We start from the raw sequence: 14,264 nt of genomic DNA, 5'->3' as shown, positions 1-14,264 counted from the left end.
TCACTTAATATTTGGAGGTTAATACAATGATGAGAAAGGAGGCTGGGACCAGGTAAGATGGATACAGGTACCTCAGAGGTCTAAATTCCTAAGTCCCAGCAATCTGGGTCAGGGGCAGGTTGAACAGGAACAGGTTCATGGCAATCCCAGCAGAAGGAGGGATCTTCTTCCTTGTTTTAAGAAAGCGGCAGGGATACAGGCTGCACAGCTGCGCTTGCAGGCCTGGGCAGCATCTCAGCTCAAAGATCTCCAGACACCTCACTTACATCCAGGATGTAGGAGGCGGCAGGAGGAGGGAGAAGTGGGACGCCATGAGCCAGGCCCTGGAGGAGATAAAGGCAGTTGAGGCAGCAGCAGTCACTGACATGAAGTGGAGGGTGTGGGTTTTTCAGAAGATGCTCATGTTGTTGGCTTGCTGTCTAGAGGGACCAGGACTATGGGAAAAGTGGATGGCAGCAGGTCATGGACAGGCCATTTGTGTAACTCAGTGGGGGCAGTTCCCTGGGCCCCTGGCCCTGCTCCCCTAAGCTGAGGAGTCTATTGGCCCTACCTGTGGGTGTCAGCTTGGAAAGACAGGGTTTTGTTGAAGAAATTGTCCTTAAACCCATGATGAAGTCACTGTGAATTAAAGGAGGAAGGTGTCAACCTGAGCTCCATCAGAGCCTAGAATACCCTAGTCCTGTGTTTAAGGCTCTGTGTGGGTCAAAGGCTCAGACAGAGGAGGAGAAGCAGAGGTGTCTGGTTGGGCAGCACACCCACATGTTGGCAGCAGCGACCCCCTCTAGTCTCTTATAAAGGGGACCACAATGTATGATGAATGTATGAGAACATTGACAGATCTTACGGCCTGTATGTTTTTGTCCCCACCAAAATTCAAAGTACCCCTCAGTATGATGGTATTTGCAGGTGGGGCCTTGCAGAGGCATAATTGGGTATGGAGCTAGCTTGCTCTCTTTCCACAACATGAGGACATAGCAAAAAGATGGCTGTCTATCACCCAGGAAGAGGGCCCACTCTAAGAACTCGATCCTGCTGGCACCCTCATCTCGGACTTCCAACCTCCAGGACTCTGAGAAATAAATGTTTGTTGTTTAAGCCACCCCATTTGTGGTATTTTGTTATAGCAGCCAAGCTGACTAAACACCAGATATGTCTCTAAATTCATGGTGTGGTTCTGAAAGGCTGGGGGAGGTATCCATCCCCTGGTCATTCCTGGCACTGTGTCCCCATGGCAGCATCCCTGTACTTCTGGATGAGAAGTTAGAATTACACAATCTGTCAGGTTATCCCACCCTGTCCCCTGCTGGTGGCTTTCCTGGTGACTTCTTGCCCAGCAAGTTGCTAAACATGCTGCTCAGTCTTTTGAGCAGATGAGGCAGCGTGGGTTACAGGGGCAGCAGGGAAGCCAGGCCCTCACCCCACACTCTTCCCATGCACAAGGCTAGAAATAAACAGTCCTGTACCCTCAGACATTGGTGACCCCCTTAGAAACAGTGTTATTTACGATAGGTGCCTGGCCAACATCTACATTTCCACCACACAACTGCCAGTGACTTGAGTCACATTCAGGAGTCACCTAGAGTCACTTCCCCGCAGGGTGAACCTCATGGGATGGTTTCTTCCTCTGCCTGTTCTACTGCTGTTCTACTGCCTGTTCTACTGTTCTTCCTCTGCCTGTTCCTACTGCTTCTCCTCATCTTTTTGTTTCTGAGCTCATAGTGGGTCACATTTACAGTGGACTGGGTTGACTTTCAGCCTGAAACTTACTTAATATTGACATCATTGCTTTGGTACTCCTGGCTTGCCTAAGGTTTGTACTCCATTGTAAATTAGATGAGTAATTTCCAATTCTAACTGTAGCTAACTAGTGCTAGTATCACGATTCTTTAAAACCAGTAAGTATGAAAGAATACACACTTAACTGCAGTTGGTCTGATTCCACTTCTTTCATGGAATTCCTAGATCATCTCATTTTCCTGCATTAAGCCCTTAATAGCTCCTCATAGCTTCAAGATAAAATTCAAATAATGCCTTTTATGAGCAGTTACCCCCTCTGCCCTGCCTTTTTTTAAGTGATGGGGTTTTGCCATGTTGCCCAGGCTGCTCTGGAGCTCCTGAGCTCAAGGGATCTGCCCACCTTGGCCTCCCAAAGTGCTGGGATTGCAGGTATGAGCCACCAGGCTGGGCTGGGAGATCCCTTTTAATAACTCTGGTTTTGCCCACCTCCCCCCTGCAACTCTATACTCATGCATAAACTACATAAAATATGGTAGCATGTATTTCAAGCTCACTATGTCTTCTCTTACCTCTGGGCCTTTACGATGCTGCTTAAGCTACCAAAAACACTTTTTCCTTCCTCTCCACCTAGATCATTACAACTCATCATTCAGAACTCAGTTGACATGTCACTTCTTCCTGAAGTTATCTCCGAGGATGTGGCCGGTGCCCCTATGTTTACCTTATGGAAGCACCACCCCTCCACCCCTCTGCCATGAGCCCAAGTACAGGGCCCAGGTCTCACGTGTCCACCATGCACCAAGAGCCCCTAGTGCAGTGCCTGCCCCAATACCCACCAAAAAGATATTTTGTACAAAATACTCAAGTGCCATCGGGGAGAGCACCTTCAAAGTAGATTAGATGGCCAGGCGTCGTGGCTCACACCTGTAATCCCAGCACTTTGGGAGGCTGAGGCGGACAGATCACTTGAGATTGGGAGTTCGAGACCAGCCTGACCAACATGGTGAAACCCCGTCTCTACTAAAAATACAAAAATTAGCCGGGCATGGTGGCATGCACCTATAATCCCAGCTGCACGGGAGGCTGAGGCAGGAGAATCGCTTGAGGCAGAGGTTGCAGTGAGCCGAGATGGTACCACCGCACTCCAGCCTGGGTGACAGTGTGAAACTCCATCTCAACAACAACAACAAAGTAGATTAGATAATGAGTGTTCTATCTTACCAACTTTGCTCATGTCATCTACCAAAATAATTTCTTCAAGAAAATAGTGAGGCGTGAGGTTCATGACACTGGACACGGTCCGAAACAAGGCATTAAATTCTTCATTATAGAAGCAAATGACAACGCTGGCAGTCGGGAGGCGGGCTGGGTAATGTTTTTGAAGACACCTGCAAGCAGAAGCAATATGAAGAAAACAATCCATCTAAATGCCTTGGATGTTTTGTCATCTCGTTCAAACACTTCTCCTTCTTTGCATCTTTTTGACTCTTTACTCCTTCAACTGATAATTATGGTAATAAGGTGACGGTACATCTAAAAACACAAAAATTTATTTAACTTCTTATGTTGTTCTGATATTTTCTGAATAATTTCCCCCTTCTTAATGTCAGTAATAATTGCTCTTTCCTGAGACTGTGTTGATAATCTTAGTTCTATTTTAAACACAGTATAAACACAAATTATATTCATATATTAGCTTCTGTTATAAAAATGAATAAGTTTTATCTCTTTTTTTTGCTGTCACCATGACAGAACAGATAAAAATGAATTATTAAACTCACACATTAAAAAGTGTACATTAACTTTATTGTGCTGTCTTCAGAGAAAACTCCAACTTTATTCTTATATTTGTGGAGTCTGTCACAACAAAAAAGTATAGCAGATATCGTCGAATTGGATTTCTTCTGAATATTTGACAAAAATGCTTTATTTCATTTTTATTTATTTATTCTTTTTGAGATGGAGTTTCACTCTTGTTGCCCAGGCTGGAGTGTAATGGTGTCATCTTGGCTCACTGCAACCTCTGCCTCCTGGGTTCAAGCGATTCTCCTGCCTCAGCCTCCCGAGTAGCTGGGATTACAGGCATGCACCACCATGCCTGGCTAATTTTTTATGTTTTTAGTAGAGACAGTGTTTCACCATGTTGGCCAGGCTGGTCTTGAACTTCTGACCTCAGATGATCCACCTGCCTCAGCCTCCCAAAGTGTTGGGATTACAGGCATGAGCCAATGTCCCTGGCCCAAAAATACTTTATTTTTTTGTGTGTGTGCATATGAGGGAAATATAGAAGCTGAATTCTGGAATTCTAGTAATATTAGTTATTAATTATTGTTTAGATTGATATATTCTTTGGTTGTATTCTGAAATATTTTGGTTGTAAATTAAAGAAATCTGCTGCAGCTAACTTTAGCAAACGAAAGGGAGGTGTGGCTGGCGCAGTGGCTCATGTCTGTAATCCAGGCACTTTGGGAGGCCGAGGTGGGTGAATCACGTGAGGTCAGGAGTTCGAGACCAGCCTGGACAACATGGCAAAATCCTGTCTTTACTAAAAATACAAAAATTAGCCAGATGTGGTGGTGCGCACTCGTAGTTCCAGCTACTTAGGAGGCTAAGGCAGAGAATGTTTTGAACCTGGGAGAGGGAAGTTGTAGTGAGCCAAGATCATACCACTGCATCCAAAAAAAAAAAAAAGAAAGAAAGAAGCGGGAGGGAGGGGGAGAGAGAGAGAGAGAAGGAAGGAAGGAAAGAAAGGAAGAGAGATGTATTGTGAGCTGACCCAAATGTCTCACAGGACCTAGAAGCTGCAGCAGCTGGAGCCTCAAGGAATGATTAGAACTAGAGGCTTGAATGACGGCTGGATACTCTCTATCTCTGCTTTTGTGTTTACATCTGGGAAAAATAATAATAGCAATATCAACCTACCTCCAAGGGCTGTGAAGATGCAGTGAATTAACACGTCTACAACACTTACAGCAGTGCCTGGCACCCAGTAAGTATTCAGATAAAAGGCTCATTACATGATTATGATTCTTCCTCTGCAACTGGGCTTTTTCCCACTTCTTTAGTGGGAAATGTGATTGACATCAGCATATCTTATAGGCAAGGACCCAAGGAGAAACTGGTGGGACTTTACCTTTTCCAAGATCAAATATTGACCGGAAAAGATTCATTGGCCCAGCTTGCCATAGGTGCCCATCCCTGGGTTAATCAACTGGGGCCAGAAAATTGAGTTGAAATAAAAAAATCATTGTGGCTGGGCGCGGTGGCTCAAGCCTGTAATCCCGCACTTTGGGAGGCCGAGGAGGGCGGATCACGAGGTCAGGAGATCGAGACCATCCTGGCTAACACGGTGAAACCCCGTCTCTACTAAAAATACAAAAATTTAGCCGGGCATAGTGGCAGGTGCCTGTAGTCCCAGCTACTCGGGAGGCCTGTAGTCCCAGGAGGCGGAGCTTGCAGTGAGCCGAGATTGCGCCACTGCACTCCAGCCTGGGCGACAGAGCCAGGCTCCGTCTCAAAAAAAAAAAAAAAAAAAAAATTCATTGTTAGCACTGCAATCACACGGAAAGGGGGAAAAACAGCGGGAAAGGAGTGCTGGGCAGGCAATCCTACGGGCATCCTGGACAGTCCCCTCAGGGTACTCACAAAATGAAGTCACTAGGGAAGGAAACGGCCTTGTCCTGGTCTTCATTTTTATCCAAGACAAGATGAAGACAGAGAAGTTATGCCCACTGAGTGGAACTGACATCAGACTCAAGGGAACGGAGAGTCCAAGGGACAGGGCCAAGGAAGCACCGGAACAGACAGGAATGAGGGCACCTGCACTGTCTGCACTTGGGTCTGTAACGGTGAGTGGGAAAATGCGGGTGTGCAGAAACATGTGGAAAAATAATTAAAGGGCTTAAATGACTCACGCCTGTCATCCTAGCACTTTGGGAAGCCAAGGCGGGCAGATCACCTGAGGTCAGGGGTTCGAGACCAGCCTGGCCAACATGGCGAAACCCCTTCTCCATTAAAAATACAAAAATTAGCTGGGCGTGGTGGTGCATGACTGTAATCCCAGCTTCTCAGGAGGCTGAGGCAGGAGAATCGCTTGAACCCAGAAGGCGGAGGTTGCAGTGAGCTGAGATCGCACCATTGCACTCCAGCCTGGGCGACAGATTGAGACTCTGTCTCAAGAAAATATTCCAGTAAGACCACTGAGTTGAGAGACAGAAAGTAGGAGAGAAGAGAAAATATGATACTAGACTGAATTAATGGAAGGCCAATACCATGAATAAGAGAAGTGGTGGTTCAGGATGACTTCTGCTGCTAAAATCACATCCCTGATGTTATAGTCAGTCCTGGGTGTATCACTTTAAGAAAACTGGAAATAAACTGTGTCCCTTCAGTTTGATGTTGGTGGAGGAGCCTGAAACTCACATGAGGACTCTTTAGACCCCCAAGAGAACCTGGTGTGTGTGGGTTTCTCAAAAATAGATCAACAAATGTTGCTGTGGTATGTCTATAAAAACCTTCCTGGCCAGGTGCAGTGGCTCATGCCTGTAATCCCAGCACTTTGGGAGGCCAAGGTGGGCGGATCACCTGAGGTCAGGAGTTCAAGGCCAGCCTGGCTAACACAGTGAAACCCCGTTTCTACTAAAAATACAAAAAATTAGCTGGGCGTGGTGGCGGGCGCCTGTAATCCCAGCTATTCAGGAGGCTGAGGCAGGAGAATCTCTTGAACCCAGGAGGCGGAGGTTGCAGTGAGCCAATCGTGCCATTGCACTCTACCTTGGGCAACAAGAGCAAAACTCTGCCCCCCTCCCCCCGCCCCCCAAAAAAATCTTTCCTGACCTAAGTAAGCTGTTTTTAAGAGTAAAAGGAGGCCAGGCACAGTGGCTCACGCCTGTAATCCCAGCACTTTGGGAGGCCGAGGCAGGCAGATCACGAGGTCAGGAGATCGAGACCATCCTGGTTAACATGGTGAAACCCTGTCTCTACTTACAAAAAAAAAAATTTAGCTGGGCATGGTGGCGGGCACCTGTAGTCCCAGCTACTTGGGAGGCTGGGGCAGGAGAATGGCGTGAACCCAGGAGGTGGAGCTTGCAGTGAGCCGAGATGGCACCACTGCACTCCAGCCTGGGTGACAGAGTGAGACTCCATCTCAAAAAAAAAAAAAAGAGTAAAAGTAATTTGGATGGCCTTTGGTTGTCCTCAATGAGCTGATCATATAAATTTGCTAACCTTATACATTGCTGACCTTATACATTAATAATAGTTCAGTACAAAGCAGGACTCTTTTAGGCTGAATTGTGTCCTCCAAAATTCATATGGTGAAGTTCTAGTCCCCAGGACCTCAGAATGTGATCCTATTTGGAAAAAGAGCTGTTGTAGAGATAATTAGTAAGGTGAGCTCATTAGGGTAGGCCCTAATCCAATATGACTCATGTTCTTACAAAAAGGGGAAATTTGAACCCAGAGACAGACATATACAAAGGGAAGATGACGTTAAGAGTTATAGGGAGAAGACGGCCATCTATAAGCCAAGGAGAGACATCTGGAACAGAGCCTAATTTCTTTACAGCTCTCAGAAGCAAGCAATCCTGCCAACACCTTGATTTCAGATTTCTGGCCTCCAAAACTGAGAGAAAATAATTTTTGTTGTCTAAGCTACCCAGCTGATGGTACTTTCTTATAGCAGCCCTACCAAACCAATATTTGGGTACCAAATTTTACCATGCATCAGTCTCAACTGGGGTTCTTGCTGACTGCAGATTCTGATTAAGGAGATCTGGGCTGGGGCCTGAGATTCTGCATGGCTAGCAAGCTCCCAGGGGCTGTCAGTGCTGTTGGTTTTCAGGCCGTATTTTGAGTGGAAATAGTCTAGTGGGCACAGGCACTATTACAATGACAATCTTTTAAGCACATTAGAAACACATGGTGATAGATGACTGATAAACTAATTTGTAAATGGCTATTCATTTGTTCAAATACAATTAAAAAAATGGATTTTTCTAAATAATTTTTGGATCAGAGGAAGTTAAAACTTGTAAATTATATACAAATTAAAAATGAAAGCCTATCATGTTAAAATCTAAGAGATATGGCTAAAATTTAAATCAGAATAAAATGAATATTTATAAATGTATTATTATACCACAAAGAGGTAAAATAATCAAACTAACCTTATAAACTAGCAAGAAAAATGGGATAAACCAAAAGAAATAAAAATGAACCAATAAAGATAACTAGAAATTAATGAATTGGAAAACAAAAAAGTAAAATTGGTAAGTATAATCAAAAGTTGGTTTTTTGAAAGACAAAACAATGCACATCAAATTTAAAAAGAGAGTGGGAAAATATACAATAAAAAATGAGAAAGAAGGTATGGTACTAGTGGAGATAATAATAATTACGGAAATAAGATACACAACTTTTTGCCAATAAATTTGAAAAACAGGTGGAATAAAGTTTTATTACAACAGTGTCCTAAATAGCCCCTAAAAGTAGAAAGCTTGAGTAGAACAATAACTTTACAGTAATCTGCAAGTTTATCAATGTCTACCACTAAAAAATGCACTGGTGATTCATAATTACCAAACAAGTGCTATTTCAATATAACAGGTAATGATCATATTATCCCAATTATTTTAGAGAGTCAAAAACTTTCAAATTCATTTTATAAAGCCAGTATAAGTCTGATATCAAAATCTGATGAAGATAACACAAAAAAGAAAAACATAAATCACAATTTTAAAAACTTGAATCATACATAGACTTTTTTTGAAGAGAAAATAAGGTCTTAACCTCCAGAGATGAATTGTTACTTTAATGTTTCTTAAATATGTGAACTTATGAGCTCAGAATCTCCTTGTGCTCATAAGTTTGTACTCAGCTATAAACAAAACAGTTAAAAATAATGAAATATGGCTAGAAGGGTTAAAATCAAATTAATAAATTAATTTTAATTTCAGGTTGGGTTTTGTTGAAATGACATCACCACTTATAACTTATTTTCTACTTGTTATACGAAAGTTTATTTCTTAATTTGACTAGACTTTCCTACTATGTAGTGTGTGTTTGCTTAAATCTCTCAGTCCTATTTTTGTATTTGAAATATTGTTTTAAAAAATTCTATTGGCCATATTGTAAAGTAACCTGTCATAACATATAATTTAGGTATTTGGTCTGCCTCTGTTTGACATCATTTGTATAATGTACCTATTAAGTTTACTAATACTTTTCTCATTACCTACAGAAATTTGGTGACAATAGTAACAGGCTGTCCTCCTGTATAAATATATATTAATTAAAAATAATAGGCCAGGCACAGTGGCTCACGCCTGTAATCCCAGCACTTTGGCAGGCCAAGGTGGTTGGATCACCTGAGGTCAGGAGTTTGAGACCAGCCTGACCAACATGGTGAAACCCCATCTCTACTAAAAATACAAAAATTAGCTGGGTGTGGTGGTGCATGCCTGTAATCCCAGCTACTCAGGAGGCTGAGGCAGGAGAATTGCTTGAACCTGGAGGCAAAGGTCGCAGTGAGCTGAGATCGTGCCACTACACTCCAGCCTGGGTGACAGAGCGAGATTCCGTCTCAAAAAATATATATATATAAGTGGGAAGATGAAATTTTAGAATTCTCATGGAGAATCTCATTAAGAATTTGCAGACTTCTGAAAATACATATATAAACCTCAATCTGAAAAACATGATTTAAAAAACAAGACCTAACTTATGCTGCCTATAAGAAACTCACTTCCCCTTTAAGGATATACAAGGATTAAAAGTGATGAGATGGAAAAAGATATTTCATGCAAATGGAAACCAAAAGAGAGCAGAGGATACTTATACTGAAGTAAAACAGACAGTAAGTCAAAAACTGCAAAAAGAGATAGATAAAGCGGGTCATTTTATGGTGAAAAGGGGCCCATTTCATCAAGAAGATATAACAATATTATATTGCCAGTTGGTAATATGATACCAAGATATAACATCAAGAAGACATATTGTAAACATATCTGCACCCAACATCAGAGAACCTAAATATATAAAGCAAATATTAATAATCTGAAGTGAGCGATAGACTGCAATAAAATAATAGTAGGGGACTTCAATACCCCACTTACAACTATGTACAGATCATCCAGACAGAAAATCAATAAGGAAATACTGGGCTTCAACTATACTTTAGATCAAATGGACCTAACAGACACACATGAGCATTTTATCCAACAGGTGATGAGCATATGTTTCTTCTCTGGGGCACATGGAATATCCTCCAGGATTGATCAAATATTAGGCCACAGAACAAGTCTTAACAATTTAAGATTGAAATCATATCAAGTATCTTTTCTGACCACAATGGTATGAAACTAGAAATCAATACTGAGATAAATTTCAGAAAACTCACAAATATATGGAAATTAAACAACATGTTCCCAACCAACCAATGGGCCAAAGAAGAAATTTTTAAAAAGACATTAAAATGGAAATTAAAAATATCTTGACAAATGGAAATAAAAAAACATACCAAAACATATGGGATGCAGCAAAAGCAGTACTAAGTTTGGGGATTATAGGAATAAACACCTATATCAAAGCAGAAGAAAGTTTCCAAATACAAAACCTAATGTTATACCTGAAGGAACAAGAAAAAGACGAGCAGACTAAGCCCAAATTTAGTAAAAGAAAGAAAATGACAAAGATAAGTTCAGAAATAAATGAAATAGAGATTAGGAAAACAATAGAAAAGACAAACCAAAACAAAGAATTGGGTTTTTAAAAGGATAAGCAAATTTGACAAACCTTTAGCTAGACTAATTAAGAAAAAAGAAGACTCAAAAAGAAGTGAAAGAAGAGACATAATTGGTATCACAGAAAAACAGAGAATCATAAAAGACTACTATGAACAATTATATGCCAACAAATTGGATAACCTAGGAGAAATGAATAAATTCCCAGAAACATACAACCTATCAAGACTGAATCATGAAGAAACTGAAAATCTGAACAGACTAAAAATGAGTAAGGGCATTCAATCAGGAATAAAATCTCTCACCAAAGAAAACTCCAGGACCTAATGGGTTCACTGCTGAATTTATTTAAAGAATAAATACCAATCCTTTTCAAACTCTTCCAAAAAATTAAGGAGGAAGAAACACTTCCAAACTCATTTTATGAGACCAAATTACATTTTTTTAAAAAAGCGAGGCAAAGCTAAAATGAGAATTCCATTTAATGAAATAATATGGCTATTATAATAATGGCTAAAAATCTGGTTGGACTCCAGATAGTGGTAGCTGCTCTTAGAAGTTAATTTTTAAACATAGTAGTGGGTTCTTTGTGCAGAATTGAATTTCCTATTAAATAAGTTATATTTTAAATATTAAAACTGCCAAGTCCACTTTTCCTTTTGGACAAATCTCTCTAAACTTTGTTTTTCTGAACAGTAATCATGTGATGGGGGAAGGGAAGAAAAAGCAATCATACTATTTTAGAAGGTGAGATTTAGGGAGAACAAATGATGATACAGAGAGAAATTCATAACCTAAAAGATATTTTAAAATGGTGACCTTTGTAGTAAATATTCAGTTCAGTGAAATATTGTTCTCTATGTTAATACCATGTTCTATGGTTTGAGTAAATTTAAGTTTTATATTTTATCATGACCCAGATACATTGTGTCATCATGTACAAACTCCACGTGTCTTGAGTGTACCATATCATAAGTGATATTTGTGGCTTCAAATGTTTGCGTTGCACACAAGTTGCAACAAGGCAAAGTGGCCCTGATTTCTCCTGTTTCATGGATATTCCTTAATGTAAGTGCTTCTCATTTAGTTAAAGGAGAATATTGGCCCTTTTTGTCTGGAAACCATCAGAATTTAAAAGATGCTAAAAACGCATTAGCACATACACACTACAACATAGATGAACCTTGAGGGCATCATGCTAAGCAAAATAAGCCAGTCACAAAAAAAGACAAATACTATATGATTCCACTTATATGAGGTACTTAAAGTAATGAAATTCATAGACACACAAAGTAGAATGGTGACTGCCAGGAAGTGCTGGGATTGGGAAATGGAGAGTTGTTGTTTATTGGGTACTGTATTACTTCGTTTTCACACTGCTATAAGGATACCACCTGAGACTGGGTAATTTCTAAACAAAAGAGGTTTAATTGACCACAGTTCCACATGGTTGGGGAGGCCTCGGGAAACTTACAATCATGGCAGAAGGTGAAGGGGAAGCAAGGTACATTTTACATGGCAGCAGGACAGAGAGTGAGCACGGGGGAAACTGCCACTTTAAAAACCATCAGGTCTCTTGAGAACTCCCTCACTATCATGAGAACAGCATGGGGGAAACCACTCCCATTATCCAATCACCTCCCACCTGGCCCCTCCCTCGACACCTGAGGATTACAATTCAACATGAGATTTGGGTGGGGACACAGAGCCAAACCATATCATTCTGCCTCTGGACCCTCCCAAATCTCATTTCACATTTCAAAACCAATCATGCCTTCCCAACAGTCACTCAAATTATTAACTCATTCCAGCATTAACCCAAAAATCCAAGTCCAAAGTCTCATCTGAGACAAGACAAGTCCCTTCCTCCTATGAGCCTATAAAATAAAAAACAAGTTAGTTATTTTCAAGATACAATGGGGGTAAAGGCATTGGGTAAATATTCCCATTCCAAATGGGAGAAATTGGCCAATTGGCCAAAACAAAGGGGCCACAGGCCCCATGCAAGTCTGAAACCCAGCGGGGCAGACATTAAATCTTCTTTTTTTTTTTTTTGTAAGATGGAGCTTGCTCTGTCACCCAGGCTGGAGTGCAGTGCTGTGAACTTGGCTTACTGCAACCTCTGCTGGCTGGGTTGAAGCAATTCTCCTGCCTCAGTCTCCCGAGTAGCTAGGACTATAGGCACGCGTCACCATGCCTGGCTAATTTTTTTTTTTTTTTTTTTTTTGTATTTTTAGTAGAGATGGGGTTTCACCATGCTGGCCAGGCTGGTCTTGAACTCCTGACCTCGTGATCCGCCTGCCTTAGCCTCCCATAGTGCTGGGATTATAGGCTTGAGCCACAGTGCCTGGCCCCTAAATCTTAAAGCTCTGAAATGATCTCCTTTGACTCCAAGTCTCACATCCAGGGCACAGTGATGCAAGGGGTGGGCTTCCAAGGCCTTGGGCAGTTCTGCTTCTGTGGCTTTGCAGGGTTCATCCCCCGCAACTGCTTTCAAGGGCTGGTGCTGAGTGCCTGTGTCTTTTCCAAGTGCATGACGCAAGCTGTTGGTGGATCTACCATTCTGGGGTCTGGAGGAAGGTGGTCCTCTTCTCACAGCTCCACTAGGCATTGCCCCAGTGGGGACTATGTTTGGTGTCTCCATCCCCACATTTCACCTCTGCATTACCCTAGTAGAGGTTCTCCACGAGGGCTCTGCCCCCGCAGCAGGCTTCTGCCTGGACATCCAGGTGTTTCCATATATCCTCTGAATTCTAGGTGGAGGCTCCCAGAGCTCAACTCTTGCCTTCTGTGCACCACAGGCCCAATACCACATGGAAGCCACCAAGGCCTGGAGCCTGCAACCTCTGAAACCACAGCCTTAGTTGTACTTTGGTCCCTTTTGGCCATGGCTGGAGCTGGAGTGGCTGGGACACAGGGCACCTTGTCCCAGTGCTGCACAGAACAGCAGGGCCCTGGGCCTGGCCAACAAAATCATTTTTCCTTCTAGGCCTCTGGGCCTGTGATGGGAGGAGTTGCCATGAAGATCTCTGAAATGCCCTGGAGACATTTTCCCCGTTGTCTTGGCTATTAACATTCAGCTCCTTATTACTTATGCAAATTTCTGCAGCTGGGTTGGGCTTGAATTTCTCCCCAGAAAATGGGTTTTTGTTTTCTACCACATAGTCACCTGCAAATTTTCCAAACCTCAAGTTCAAAGTTCCATAGATCTCTAGGGTAGGGGCAAAATGCCGCCAGTCTCTTCGCTAAAGCATAACAAGAGTCACCTTTACTCCATTTCTGAACAAGTTCCTCATCTCCATCTGAGACCACCTCAGCCTGGACTTCATTGTCCTTATCACTATCAGCATTTTTACCAAAGCCATTCAACAAGTCTCTAGGAAATTCCAAACTTTCCCACATCTTCCTCTTTTCTTCTGAGACCGCCAAACTATTCCAACCTCTGCCTGTTACCCAGCTCCCAAGTTGCTTCCACATTTTTAGGTATCTTTATAGAAGTGCCCCACTCCTGGTACCAATTTTCTGTATTAATCCATTTTCACACTGCTATAAAGATTCTACCTGAGACTGGGTAATTGCTAAACAAAAGAGGTTTAATTGACTCAGTTCCACATGGCTGGGAAGCCTCAGGAAACTTACAATCATGGTGGAAGGTGAAGGGAAAGCAAGGCATGTCTTACATGGTGGCAGGAGAGAGAGAGAGAGAGAGAATGCAGGGGAAACTGCTAATTTTAAAATCATCAGGTCTCATGAGAACTCTCTCACTATCATGAGAACAGCATGAGG

The 14,264-nt window shown here is 42.2% G+C and overlaps 1 protein-coding gene across 5 annotated transcripts in view; it reads right to left on the bottom strand.

The window, feature by feature from the left end:
• The window catches only part of GALNTL5 (polypeptide N-acetylgalactosaminyltransferase like 5), a 63,381-nt gene that overhangs the window by 33,650 nt on the left and 15,467 nt on the right, over positions 1 to 14,264 (bottom strand). For all 5 annotated transcript variants that reach the window (XM_024249938.3, XM_054560007.2, XM_054560008.2 and 2 more), the window contains one exon: positions 2,959 to 3,125. In XM_024249938.3, coding sequence (XP_024105706.2) covers positions 2,959 to 3,125 — 167 coding nt within the window. The remainder of the gene's footprint in view (positions 1 to 2,958; positions 3,126 to 14,264) is intronic.

Source organism: Pongo abelii, chromosome 6 (assembly GCF_028885655.2).
Source record: "Pongo abelii isolate AG06213 chromosome 6, NHGRI_mPonAbe1-v2.0_pri, whole genome shotgun sequence".
Classification (NCBI taxonomy): Eukaryota; Metazoa; Chordata; class Mammalia; order Primates; family Hominidae; genus Pongo; species Pongo abelii.
Note: the sequence above shows the minus strand (reverse complement) of the source record. Positions and strands in the feature narration are given on the sequence as shown.